Source organism: Hylobates moloch, unplaced genomic scaffold, assembly GCF_009828535.3.
Source record: "Hylobates moloch isolate HMO894 unplaced genomic scaffold, HMol_V3 SCAFFOLD_15, whole genome shotgun sequence".
Taxonomy (NCBI): Eukaryota; Metazoa; Chordata; class Mammalia; order Primates; family Hylobatidae; genus Hylobates; species Hylobates moloch.
In genome coordinates this window covers 44,492,362-44,505,877 of record NW_026652290.1, presented here as the reverse complement: position 1 = coordinate 44,505,877, position 13,516 = coordinate 44,492,362, and the positions used below count along the sequence as shown (strand labels likewise).

General features: G+C 48.0%; 1 protein-coding gene across 17 annotated transcripts in view; it reads left to right on the top strand.

The window, feature by feature from the left end:
• INPP4A (inositol polyphosphate-4-phosphatase type I A) overlaps window positions 1–13,516 on the top strand; it is a 150,135-nt gene that overhangs the window by 65,137 nt on the left and 71,482 nt on the right. For 16 of the 17 annotated variants that reach the window (XM_032178288.2, XM_032178293.2, XM_058428601.1 and 13 more), the window contains exons 2-4: window positions 8,978–9,039; window positions 9,959–10,167; window positions 10,705–10,749. In XM_032178288.2, coding sequence (XP_032034179.1) covers window positions 10,062–10,167; window positions 10,705–10,749 — 151 coding nt within the window. In that variant the 5' untranslated portion in view covers window positions 8,978–9,039; window positions 9,959–10,061. Of the gene's footprint in view, window positions 1–8,977; window positions 9,040–9,958; window positions 10,168–10,704; window positions 10,750–11,393; window positions 11,653–13,516 lie in introns of those variants that run through there. The other variant, XM_032178296.2, reaches the window with a different exon arrangement.

The window sequence follows — 13,516 nt, the reverse complement described above, 5'->3', positions numbered from 1 at the left end:
CATAAAAGAAGTGAGGGAGTTGCCTGCCTTGTTGTCTGAGGAAGGGCAGTCCCAGAGAGGGTGGCTGATGCAAAGGCCACACCAGATAAAAGTCTAAACAGTAAAGAGGCCAGGGCAGGAGGAGGATGAAGACACTGCTAGGACGTTCACAGGCCCAGTCATTGCTGTTGGACACAGACTGTGAGGACTGTGGGAGGGACGCTGGTCAAATTCCCAAGGTATGGGAGCTGGGGTACTGAGGGAGTTGAAGTCGTACTTACGGGGAAGATAGAGCTGATAGAGTTGTCAATGGATTGGATGTGGGATCTGAGAGGAGGAGGAGGCCAGGATGTTATTTGTTGCCTAGAGCAAGTGGAAGGACAGAACTCCATCTACTGAGATGGGAAACCTTGAGGGGCCAGTGAGGTGAAAGAGGAAGGCTGGAACGATCTGGGCTTGTTCTGCTCCTGGAGCATCCTCCTCTGCCCTCTTGTTTACAGGGATATCCATGTCCCTATCCAAGGTATCTCAGTCAGTTCAGGCTGCTATAACAAAATAACTGAGACTGGTAAACAACAGAAATGTACTTCTTAGACCTGTGGATGTTGGGAAGGCACTGGCATTTAGGGTCTGCTGAGGGCCTTCTTGCCATGTCCTCACATGACAAAAGGTGAAGGGCAAAAAGGGCCTACCAAGTTCCCTCCAGCCCTTTCATACAGCACTAATCCCACCTATGAGGCCAGAGCCCTCAGGGTCTAATCACCTCCCAAAGGCCCCGCTTTGTAATACTATCACATTGATGGCTACATTTCAACATAGGAATTCAGACTGTAGCTGAACACATTCAGACTGTAGCACAGTGACTGACTCCCTCCATCAGAGTCTGGGATGTGCATTTGTATTCTGGTTCAGGCCCTGTATTATAATAGTCGGCATATTTATTAAACTAATGAGGCATGTCAGTTAAGTAAATGAAGTTATTAACTCATTGCCATTGCTGCCTGTCCATCATCAGTGGCAGACAGTAGGGCTTGGGAAATGGGAAGCCAGAGATAAATGAACATCTCCCAGTGAGCACAAGCTCGGGGGCCCTGAGTCAGGTCATTTGTGTCTGCAGGTGAGAAGGGATGCACATTGCCAGCATGTTACTTCTCTTCCTGTACTTGATTTAATTTTTTTTTTTTTGGGATGGAGTCTCGCTTTGTTGCCCAGGCTGGAGTGCAGTAGCGCGATCTGGGCTCACTGCAACCTCCACCTCCCGGGTTAAAGCGATTCTTCTGCCTCAGCCTCCCAAGTAGCTGGGACTACAGGCACGTGCCACCACGCCCGGCTAATTTTTTGTATTTTTAATAGAGACGGGGTTTCACCATGTTGGCCAAGATGGTCTCGATCTCCTGACCTTGCGATCTGCCTGCCTTGTCCTCCCAAAGTGCTGGGATTACCGGGCCCCTGTGCTTGATTTTTCTAAAGCACATTACTTTCCTGTATTTAAGCCCTAGCAGTGCTGGATGGATGTTTTGCAGCATGCTTGGGTGTTAAGTGTCCTTTGAGTCAGAGCTTTACTCACAGTGACCCTCTCCTGCCCTGTGCAGGTATAGAGAGCTGGGAGGTGGGAGATGGGAGAAGGTTGGGCCCCAGCTCTGAGGGGAGGAGGAAGCAGACCTCTCCAGTACAAGAGGACCATGATGCTGCCCCCTCAGGACATGGATGTCTATCCTGGAGGGACAGAGCACCTGCCTCACTTCCCTAAGAGTCCAGGGTCCACTCACACTCCTCTGATTGGGAGACTGTGAATTCCTTCCAACAGTAGTCGTAACTTCATTTGACAGCCGAGGAAACTGACGCACAGAGATGGGACCCTGTAGAAGGTCACATGCTTCACAGCGGCTCACCAGGTCTGATGCCACTGCCTGGGCTCCCCTCCCCCATGCCACCAAGCTGTATTGCTTCAAGGAACAGGCCTGCGTTCTCATGTTCCTTTCCAATAGCAACCTTTGGGCATAATTTTTGGTGATTATAAACTGTAGCGCAAGCAAAGTACCATGGGCCTTGGTGAAAAGTTCTGGTTGGAGGAATTGGAGAAGGTAGGAAAGTTGGGTAAAACTCAAGTAGACTTAGCTGTAGAGAAAGGGCTTCCAGGCTCACAGATGGCCCCAGTACAAGCGCTGTGGGGGCCAGCCTCAGGGGAGGTTAGGAAAAGCCAAGGTGAGAACCTCACATGCCAAGGCGACAACCTCACATGGCTGACAGCCCATGTACCAAGCTCTACGCGGATGTTTTCTGTGTTTCTTCACATATGTGCTTGCTCCTCAGTGTGTCCTGGTGAGACCAGTGTTATTTCTGTTATACAGAAACTGAGGCTGAGAGAAGCTCGGCAGCTCTTGTACGTATGGGGGAGGAGGGATCTGAAGTGAGATTAGCTGAGCAAGTGGTTGGATTCCTGAGGCCCCACTCTGGGCCTCACAGGTTGATCTAAGGGTTTAGTCTGCGGAAGGGCAGGTGTTGACACCTGTCTTAATCCATTTTCTGCTACTCCAACAACATACCACAGCCTGGGTAGTTTGTAAAGAAAAGCAACTTATTTCTTACAGTCTGGAGGCTGGGAAGTCCAGGAGCATGGTGCCCGCATCTGGTGAGGGTCTTCCCATGGTGGAAGCGTGGAAGGTGAAAGCCAGCATGAGAGACAGGGAGAGGAAATCGGGCTAAACTCCCGATTTATCGGGAGCCCACTCCCCTCACTCCTACAGAAACAGCATTAATCCATTCATAAGGACAGAGTCCTCATGGCCTAATCACCTCTTAAAGGCCCCACCTCCCACTACTGTTACAATGACAATTAAGTTTTCAACACAGGAACTTTGGAGAACACATTCAAACTATATCAAGAGTCTTTTGTGGACCAGGGTACTGGGGGCCTGGTGGGCTTGGAGCCAGAGCCCCGAGAGGCATGAGGAAGGCCTTCCTAAGACTCCTCCCAAGTCCCCTCCACTCTTGTCCTTGTTCCTGCAGCATGTGGCCTTTTCATCCTAGTTAATACCTGGGCCTTTAAGACAGCATTTTTTTTTTTTTTGTATTTTATGCTAGAGAAGCATATTTGACTTCGTTTAAAAGGTTAAGATCTTTCCTAAGCAGCTGGCTTTTGTTTGAAAGAAAAAAAAATGGAAGGCCTGCTTGCTTCCACTATTCCCTTGTACCGTAGGATGGGGAAGGACACCCAGGGATGGAGGAGTCTCCAAAGTGGGCAAATTAGAATCAAGGACCCCAACTGCTGTATTGTAGGCCCCACTCCTCCTGCATCACCTCCCAGAATCAGTCCTTCTGCTTTTATGACCCATGCCAACCCCACAACCCCTTCCCACTTGACATCAGATGGCAGTTTTCTCCAGTGTTCAACATCCTCTTCTTCCTGGGCGGCCCCCTCAAGTTGGCCATATTTAAGGAAGAATGAGTTTTGGTGTATTCTCATCCCATGGTCACACGCTCTTCTTCTCATACCTATTTTATCATTTGCTTTGCATTAAAAGTTGATTCATAGCACTTAACTTTCTCATTGGTTATGTAGAGGCATTCATTCATTCACTCACTCACTCACTTACTCATTCATTCCAAATATAAACCAGAGGAAGTTTCTGCTGCCATTGGCTATTGCTCTGGAATACTTGGAAGCAGGCCCTCCTGGTCTTTGCTGTGTGCAGCACGTACCTTGGCTGGTGACGGGCCTGAGCGGATGCTTGGAAGCAGAATGTGAGCTGTTGTGGCAGTGGGTGTGCCAAGCCCGCACACAGGCCAGTGCTGCCTCGTCTTTGGAGTGGAGTCTCCAGTTTGCTGGTCACCTTGGGCTTGGCCATTCTGGAGTTACTGCTCCTGTTCTCTCTGTTGGCCTTGCCCTGTCCCTGCTGCCCCTCCCTGTCACCGCAGCCATTCTGGCTCTGGCCCATTCAGTTTGTGTCATCAGTGGCTGCATTTTACTTACCCTGTGCCCATCCCCATGTTTGTGCCATGTCATAGAAAGTCCTTCTAGGTGCCCGTTGTTCTCTTATCTGCTGGGCTTCAAGAATTGGTGGCCCTGAAGCCCCCAAGGGTCCCAGGACCCCTGTTGGGTGTAGACAAGGTCTGAGTAGATCCCTGGGTAGATTCAGTTTCCATATGGCTCTAGGGGACCCATGGAAACAGAGGCTGGTCTGGAACATTGTGGTAGAGACTGGGTCACATTTCCTCTCTAGGTTGGATTAGCAGCTCTAGTAGAGTCACTTGAGTGGACCCATCGTCTTGACATTAAAGTCATCTCACACCATGGAGTGTCCAGAGTGGTGAGGTCCAAGCCTAGCCTAGGGAATATTGGGAGTGGGGGAGGCTCAGGGGATGTGTTCAGGGTGTTCTGAGCCCCACCTGGAGTTAGAGAGGGGGTGTGGTATTGTGAAATAATATATTTGGTCTACCTCCCTCTTTTCCTCAGATTCTTAGAATCTCTGGAGTGATAAGAGTATCTTTGTATGCTAATGAGATGACTGGTGGCTGGGGGCTCTTAAATTGCTTTAGGATTTGGCTGGCTGCCAGGGTAACCAATCCTATGATTAGAGGGCTGGAATTTACAGTCTTCCACCCTCCCACCTCTGGGGAGGGGAGAGAGGCTGAAGGTTGAGCTGGTAAATCAGTGGCCAGTGATTTACTCAATTATGTCTATAATGAAGCTTTCATTAAAGACCCAAAAGGAGGCCAGGTGTTATGGCTCACACCTGTAATCCCACCACTTTGGGAGGTCAAGGTGGGAGGATTGCTTGAAGTCAGGAGTTTGAGACCAGCCTGGGCAACATAGTGAGACCCCATCTCTAATTTTTAAAAATTAGTAATTATCCAGATGTGGCACATGCGTGTGGTCCCAGCTACTCAGGAGGCTGAGATGGGTGGATGGCTTGAGCCCAGGAGTTTGAGGCTACAATAAGCCTCACATCATTGCACTCCAGCCTAGGAGACAGAGCAAGACCCTGTCTCTAAAAGCTGGAAAAAAAAAAAAAAAGTACAAAACTCCAAAGGGCTGAGTACTGGGAGCTTTTGGATTGCTGAGCATGCAGAGGTTCCCGGGAAGTGGCACATAGGGCGGGCAGGGCAGCTCCACGCCCTTCCCACATGCCTTGCTCTGTGTGCCTCTTCTAGCTGGAGGTTCATCCGCACCCTTTACAGTATCCTTCCTGTCTGTCTGCAGGAAGGTGATATTTGTCTTTCTGAGGTTATTATTAATAGTAACTTTCAGTGCCAGTGAATGGTGTGACACCTCACTGATCTATGATTTTAGCTGTCCTGGATTTGGGGTTTCTGAGAGTAAGTCCTTTTCTCTTTCTGCCCCTGTAAAGTAGCCTCTTTCTTAGGGGCTGCTGACTCATGCTCAGCTTCATGCCAGCCTTTCATTTTACTTTCTCTCTTGTGCTGCCTGTGTTTGGAGAGCAGAGGCACAGTGAAGCTTCTCAGCCCATTTGCTGCAACAGTGACAGCAATAGGCTGTGGTGGGGTAGGACAGGGGTGGGGTAGGATGGGCTCTGGTGGGTGGGGCAGGGAGAGGGGCCCCCATTGCACTTGGGCTTTTTCTTTGGGTTGATAATGATAGTTCATATTTCATCTCCATGCGACCTTGAAAAAAATCACTCTGAGCATCCGTGGCCTCATCTGTGCAACTCCTTTTAAAAATTATTCTTAGAAAAACCCCAATGAATAAGCAAAAGTGGAGCTCTGATGTGTTAATCCTCACCCCTCAACTCCAGCTCAGGGGAGCCTGAGAGGTTCCTGAGGCGGAGGGACCTGCAGTACCCCCACTAGGCCTCTGGCAAACCTTTCCCAGGACTGCTGCTGAAGGCCTTGCCACCTCACTAGTCCTGTGTGAATCCTAACACCCCTCCCATCCTGCCGGTGCCCTCTCCACCACCCCTTTCCCTGCCCCCCATGGCTGGAAGGGACATCATGGGAAGTGGGATAGAACCTCAGGGTTTGCTGTCCACTTGATGGCCTGCCGCCTCTTGTCGGAGGGGTCACGTGACTGCACAGAGTGAGGAATGGGAGCTGCTCACTTCATGGGTTATTGCTTCTTTGTTCTTGACCCCAAGAAAAAATTCCAGCCCCCTAGACAGCTCCCACACACTCTGTCTCCTCTTCTACTTAAGTGCAGTTTTTCCTCCTAATGAGCTCTGGTCTTCAAATGGAGCGGGGAGGAATAACAAGGACCTTGGGAATATAAGAATCCTTGGTGAATTACCTTATATTAATGAGACCAAGAAGAGAAATCGAGTTCAGCTGTGCAAATTGGCTTTGTGTTCTGGGCCTTGATGACTGAAATTGCAGATTCTAATTAAATGTCCCCAAATAACTATGAAGTGCTTCTAAGGTCTTTTTGACCTAAAAGTTTCTGTGACCTGTGAACTCTCTCAAGTGTAAAATTAGTCTGTAGATGTACCCCTTTAAGCATTTCTGTCTCCGGAAACCTCACGATGCCTAGGATATAAACCACCCTCCTAAGGGCAGAGCAGGCTGGTGGAGTGGGCAGGGACCCTGCAGGGAGAGGTGGAAAGGGGTAGGCATGGGTGAGTTTCGGAGCTTCCCCAGGGCTGGCAGGATGTTGGGGTACAGATGTGTCCCTCTGTTAGGTGGCCTGTCTCCGCTGTCGCAAGTGAAGGGGGTGACCGACACCTTCACTAACAGGCTGAGCAGGGCAGCATGGCAGGCAATGGAATGCTTTAGACACACTGGGAAAAGGTTCAAAAGGGAAGAGCCCCTTCTTCCAGCTGAAGTCATGCCTAGGGTGCTGCCCTGCCTCTGGCCAGCATGGGGTGCAATCTTCAGTGACACAAGAGGATGGCCATTAGAGAAGGAGGAAGACAGTTCCCCATGATAACACCCCCAGCATGGCTGTCATCTTGATACAGCCTCCTGCTGGCTGTCCCCTCTGTACAGTATCTCTTTAAATGGCTGCAAACAGAGCAAAGGTGGGCTATTTCTTTAAAAACACATGATGCAGAACTGATGTGTTTTTTTTATGCTATGCTGTCTTGTATACACTTTGTATTGGGGTATAAAAATCACCTGTGTACAGCTCAGTGAATTTCACACAGTAAAGTCTGTGTGTAACCCGCACCCAGATCATTTCCAGAGCCCCAGAAGCCCTCTCACCCTCCCCAGTCAGTACCCACCCCTTCAGGATACCACTCTCCATACTCCAGATGCCACAGATTCGTTTGGCCTGTGCTTGAACTTCGTATGAATGGATTTGCCTAGAATGGTCTTAACTTTTCCCCTTGACATTGTTTCTGAGACTCATCCCATTGTTTCATCTGTTCTACTGTTGACGAACGTTTAGGTTGTCTCTGGTATTTTACTACTGTGAACGTTGCTGCTCTAAACCATCTCTACAGGCTTTTGGTGAGCATAAGTGTGCGTTTCTGTTAGCAGCTCCCCCTCTGAGTTGTATGCCAGGTCACAGGGTGGGTGTATGTTCAACTTAAGTAGAGACGGCCAGTTTTCCAGCGCAGGTGACTATTTACGCTCTACCAGCAGTATCACTTCCAGTTACTCCGTGTCCTCATCAACACTTGGTATTGTTGGTCTTTGTCATTTTTGCTGTTCCAGTGCTTGTGCAGAGGTATCTCATGGGTTCAGTTTGCATTTCTCTGATGACTAATGGGGTTGAAGAACTTCTCCTGTGTCTATTGGCTTTATTATGATCATTTTGATAGCCGGATAATAGTATGCCTTATGCATGTTCCAGAACATTATTTTCTTACCTATAGCTGGGCATTTGGATTGCTTTATTATTATAAGTAATGCTGCAATAAGCATTTTTACCCAGTAGTCTTTTCCATGTTCTAGACTATTGGTAAGAGTTTTGTTATCATTTACAAATTTTGATAATGCCAGATGGCTTTCCGAATGTTTGAACTACTCTAAGATGGAGTAACAATATAGGAGAGTCCTAGACAGCTTCCCCCAGGTCCTCCAGCAATGTGTATTCTCATTAAAGAACAAACAAAACTCTTTTGGAGGACGAATTTAGGTGAAGGAAAGCATATTTAGCATTGCATTACTTAATGAGTTTGGTCACTTTTTCAAAATGTTTACCACGTGTGTTCCTCATTTATGAATTCCTACCTTTTGCCACTTGCATTTTGGTGAGTTTTTTGTTAATGTGTACAACCATTTCTGTAAAAAGCAGATATTAGTACTGTAAGCACTTTCCTGTTTTACCAGTCACATTGCACATTGCTTCACTTGTGTGCCTTTTGACGTCAACCAGCAAATCTTCTCCTTGGTGATTTTTATTGTGGCTCCCCAACCAGGCCACTGCCCTGTCTGCAGAGATGCCCAGGCTGAAGGTCTCTGGGCACCCCTAGTGGGAGGGATAGGAGCACAGCCCGCGAGACAAACCGAGTCAGCCCTGGGCTAAGCACTCTGCTCCTGCAGTCATCTGATTCCCCGACCCTGGTGCTTTGAGAGGGATGGCTCATGAGCTGAGCCCTGCCCTGAGGCCTGCCAAACAGCCCCTGTGGTGCTGGGACTGAGTGGCATTGTGGGAGCTCAGTGGAGTTTGCAGAGCCCTCTCCTGTTCATGCACATTTGGTTTTCACTGCAGCCCCATGAGACGAATGCAGCCCATCCATCCCGAAGGGCAGGGCCTTAGAGGGCCCTGCAGTTTCTCCCAGGGCCTACAGTTTGTGAGTGGGGAAACTGGTCTCAGATTCTCATCTCCCTAAACCATACCCAGCTGCCCACCTGGCTCTTTAGGACAGGCCCAGACTCCCCCAACAGGTCAGCCCTGCAGGGGAGAGGAATATGTGCTTTCTCTTTCTCATTTATTTTGGGTTTGAGCAAAACTTGTATGTTTGAGCCAGAAGGTTGGATTGGGGTGTGGAGCTCAAACAAACATGGAGTAGCTCTTGGCCTCCACGTTTCTAGGCATTGCAGTCTCAGAAACTTCATGTTTGACCAGCTTGTTAAGTTTTCGCTTTCTTATTTTTAGATGATGGATTTGGACATGCCTCTATGAAGAAATGCCACATGGTCCGAGAGCAAACATGTCCAGTAAGTTGTTTGGTGAATTAACCCAAGGACAGGAGCCCAGGTCCTTCAGGCACAGGGTGTGGACACCCTTTGAGAAGACAGGGCTGTCTCTGGAAATATGAAGACCTCTGAGAGAGTGTTTTAAACCAGGCTTATTGCTCAGTATAATTATCTTAACTTCTAAAGGTTAGTTCTTTCTAGAGACAGCAGGAGTTGTAGCATATAGGGTTGGAAAAACCTGAAACACTCTTCTCGCTGCTTAACCTACTTCTGAGAGCAGAGTGTGAGCTCTGGAGCTCTGAGCCGTGTGAAGCGTCTGACTCAGCCTGTGGCAGTGTTTTACCCAGAGCCCTCCCTTTCCATAGCACAGCACCCTCCACTTCGCCTAGGCCTAGATTACATTCTTTGCGGGAAGGAAAGCCTGAGACCCAGACACACGTAAAGTTTATGCAGCTCTGGGAAGAAAGCCAGCAGGTTAGAGTTGTGAGCTTCGTCTCACTAGTGTTTTGCCACCTATATGTAGCCCGTGGGCAGCAGACTCTTCTGCAGCTCTTACCCTTCTCACAGAGGTTGTGGTGAATTGATTTAAATTTTTAAAGGTTCTAAGAGACTTGCCAACAGAAGAGCATAATAAAGAGAACAAGAAAATCTCAAAAGCCATATTTTATAATTATATGAAAACCATCATTCACTGTGGCATATCTCCGTTGAAGGGACAGGACATCCTCAAGGGATCCCATGGACACCCTGTGTTGGGGAGTGGGGAGAAAGAAGTGACCAGAAGGGACAGGGAGCAGCGGCTGGTCCACCCCGGTTCCTCACATGCTGGGGAACCCTGTCACTGTACCTCGCCTGCGTTAGGTCACGTTCTTTCTAAATGAGAGCATGATTTCTCTCCGTCACCATCCCCATGGTTTCTTACCAGTGCTCCTTTTCTCAGGGCTACTGCCACTTTAGCGGACTAGGGCTTGGTGCCAACGCTTCCCGGGTAATCAGGCGTGGTCTGACCCAGGATCAAGAAGCACATCATCACCAATGACATCATGACAGCAAGAGAGCACAGCCCTCGCCATGGTGCCAGGGCCCGTGCAATGCAGCGGGCTTCCACCATTGACGTGGCGGCCGACATGCTGGGCCTCTCTCTGGCAGGTGAGCCTCACAGGGCCTGCACCGGGCTCCAGGTATGAGCTCACAGCACCTGGGCTCCACACTGCAGCAGTGCTGGCAGGTACCCAATGATTCCCCATGACTACCCTATAGACTACAGGGTACCCCGATTTGACATCCTTCTGGTTAAACCAGGAAATAGGGAAGGGGGGCATCAGCCCTCTTCCTGTGAATCGCTTCTGCTGGAGCCTGACTACATTAGTTTTCCAGTTTGGTGGTGGGGGCACCACCAGGGTAGTGTGGGAATGTCCAAGTGTTTTGCTGGCACATGCCCAGGCCATAGTAAAAGCCCTCCCTGTTGTGGATATGTAGATCTGAGGAGGAGCAGGGGTTTGGTTGTGGGGTCAGGGACTTCTTAGCAATCTCAAAAACAAAATATTTTTAAAATAAAGAAATTGTCTTGCATGGCAGTTTTTGTTGTTGTTGTTGGGGGGAAGTAGTGGGTTATTTGTGCATTTAATCTGAAAACAGAGAAAAGTTTATTAAGGGTGATTTTTCTGTCATTTCTTTTCTATTCAGGAAATATACAAGACCCAGATGAGCCCATTTTAGAATTTAGCTTAGGTAGGTATCTTTCATCATTTTTTTGTTTTAAAAATATTTTATTTAAAAATGAAAACAAAAACACTGCCACCAGTGCATGGGCTTATCTCAGAGGGCTTGCTGCTGCTGCCACCACTGCTGCAGTGTTTCTGAGAAGACGGAGCCCTCACAGCTATGAACTTCTGTGGATGGGAAGGCACCTTGGAGGCTCCGTGCCCACAGGCTCCTGTCTCTTCAGCGTGGTGCCTGCCCCCTTGGGGGTATGCTCTCCACAGGTGGCTGGGGACAGGGAGGTGAGCCCACCTAGAGCTGCCAACAGAGGCCCTCCCCACCCCCACCCCAATGGGAGAAAGGGAAGGAGGGGTTAGGGAAACCAGGCCTAGAGTTCAGCTTTGTTGCCCCTGGCTCCAAGGCCTTGTGTTGGCTGAGTTTCACTCTCTAGCCCTCAGTTCCCTATTATATAAAAGGCAACATTGGCACCTGCATGCTCTCTTTCTCAGGATCAGATAAGAATATACTAAAAAGTGGATCAGAATGCGCTGAGTCTGGGGTCAGCGATACGTGGCATCACTGTGCTTACCCAGGAGGCCTGAGACGCCTCTCCATCAGAGCCCAGTGCAACCCAGTGCTCCTCTCCCCTTTTCCCATTCCTTGGTCAACATTAGTTGGTGGCCTGGCACCAGTGTCCAAGAGGTGGTGTGACATAAAAGAGGCACCTCCTGGGGAGTCAGATGACCTGGATTCCAGCCCTGACCATGCCAGGCTAACCACATGGCCTTGAGCCTGCCACTCGACCTTGCTGGAACAATTTCCTCCTGTGCTACGTGAGGATGCTACTGCTTGTTTGAGAGACAAAGAAGATCAAGGTGGTTAAGCACCCCCCAGCCCCAAAAGACTTGGACAAATTGCAAAACCCATAAAAGTGTAAGTACACTACTGCCCGGGTACAGTAGCTCACACCTGTAATCCTAGCAGTTTGAGAGGCTAAGCCAGGAGGATTGCTTGAGGCCAGGAGTTTGAGATCAGCCTGGGCAACATAGCAAGACCCTGTTTCTAAAAAGGAAAAAAAAAAACTTACCTGGCTGTGGTGGCACATGCCTGTATTCTCAGCTACTAAGGAGGCTGAGGTGGAAGGAGCCCTTGAGCCTAGGAGTTGAGACTGCAGTGAGTTATGATTGGGCTGCAGAGGGATACCCTGTCTCTAAAAAATAATAATGAAAAAGAAACAAAAAATAGAGTTTGGAAGAAACAGAGACATTGCAGAAAGTTTTAAAGAAATTATAATTTATATTGGCCAGGCGTGGTGGCTCAATCCTGTAATCGCAGCAGTTTGGGAGGCCGAGGTGGGCGGATCACCTGAGGTCAGGAGTTCAAGACCAGCCTGGCCAACATGGTGAAACCCTGTGTCTACAAAAATACAAAAATCAGCCAGGCATGATGGCGGGTGCCTGTAATCCCAGCTACTCGGGAGGCTGAGGCAGGGGAATCGCTTGAAGCCAGGAGGCGGAGGTTGCAGTGAGCCGAGATTGCACCATTACACTCTAGCCTGGGCAACAGAGCGAGACTCTGTCTCAAAAAAAAAAAAAAAGAAATTATAATTTATGTACTCAAGAAAAGATAGTATATCTATAAAACAAAACCAGGACACTATAAAGATAAAAAGAACAATTGAAGAACGAGAACAATCTTAGAAATTTAAAATATGATAGACAAACTTTAAAAAATTCTATAAAGTTTGGAAGTTAGTCAAGGAATTCTTCCAGAAAGTAAGATTTTAAAAAACAAAGCAGAAAATGGGTAAGAAATAGAAATGGAAATTTTGAGAGTAAAAATGCAAAGAAAGAGGAAATCTCCGAGAACTGAAGAATGTGTCTGTAGGTTAAAAATGTTTACCAAGGCCCAGCGCAATGCTGAAAGAGACCCATAACAAGGTATATTGTGGTGAAATTTCAGATCACAGGGAATAAAATGAAGATCCTGAAAAATTCCAGAAAGAAATAAAAAACAGGTCATAGCCAAGGATCAGGAATAAAACTGGCATGGAATGTCTCAGTGACATTGGAAGCTTGAAGACAGTGAGACAACACCTTTAGTTATGTTTTCAACTCAGAATTCTCTGCCCAACCAGACTATCAGTCAAATGTGAGGGTAGGAAGAAACTTGTTTCAGCTGCACAGAGTTGTACAGCAAAAATTTACTTCCCCTGCATTCTTTCTCTGGAAGCTAGTGGAGGATGTGTTCCCATCCTAAAGAGGGACCACACTGAGCAGAGAAGTCATGGGATCCAGGAAACAGTCATCACAAGAGAGAAATGGGAGGAATCCCACATGGTTCTTAATGAGTAATATGTGCTTAACTTTCATCATGACAATGTGGATTTAACAAAAATTGAGCTAAAATGATTGCATATGGAGAGAGAATGACAGTTGGTATAATTGAGTTAAAAATCCTCATCCGCCTATAAATCAGGACATTTCTGAATCTGGTGAACGAAAAAGAGTAATATAGTCATGTCATGTTAATTGGGCACATGGAGGAAGAAACTGCTTTAAAAAGTAAGGATGAATTTTATATAAAGTGAATTTTACCCCAGTTTTTTTTTTGTTTTTTTTTTTTCTCAAGACGGAATCTCTCTCTGTCTCCCAGGCTGGAGTGCAGTCATGCAATCTCGGCTCACTGCAAGCTCCGCCTCCCGGGTTCATGCCATTCTCCTGCCTCAGCCTCCCGAGTAGCTGGGACTACAGGCGCCCACCACCACACCCAGCTAATTTTTTGTATTTTTAGTAGA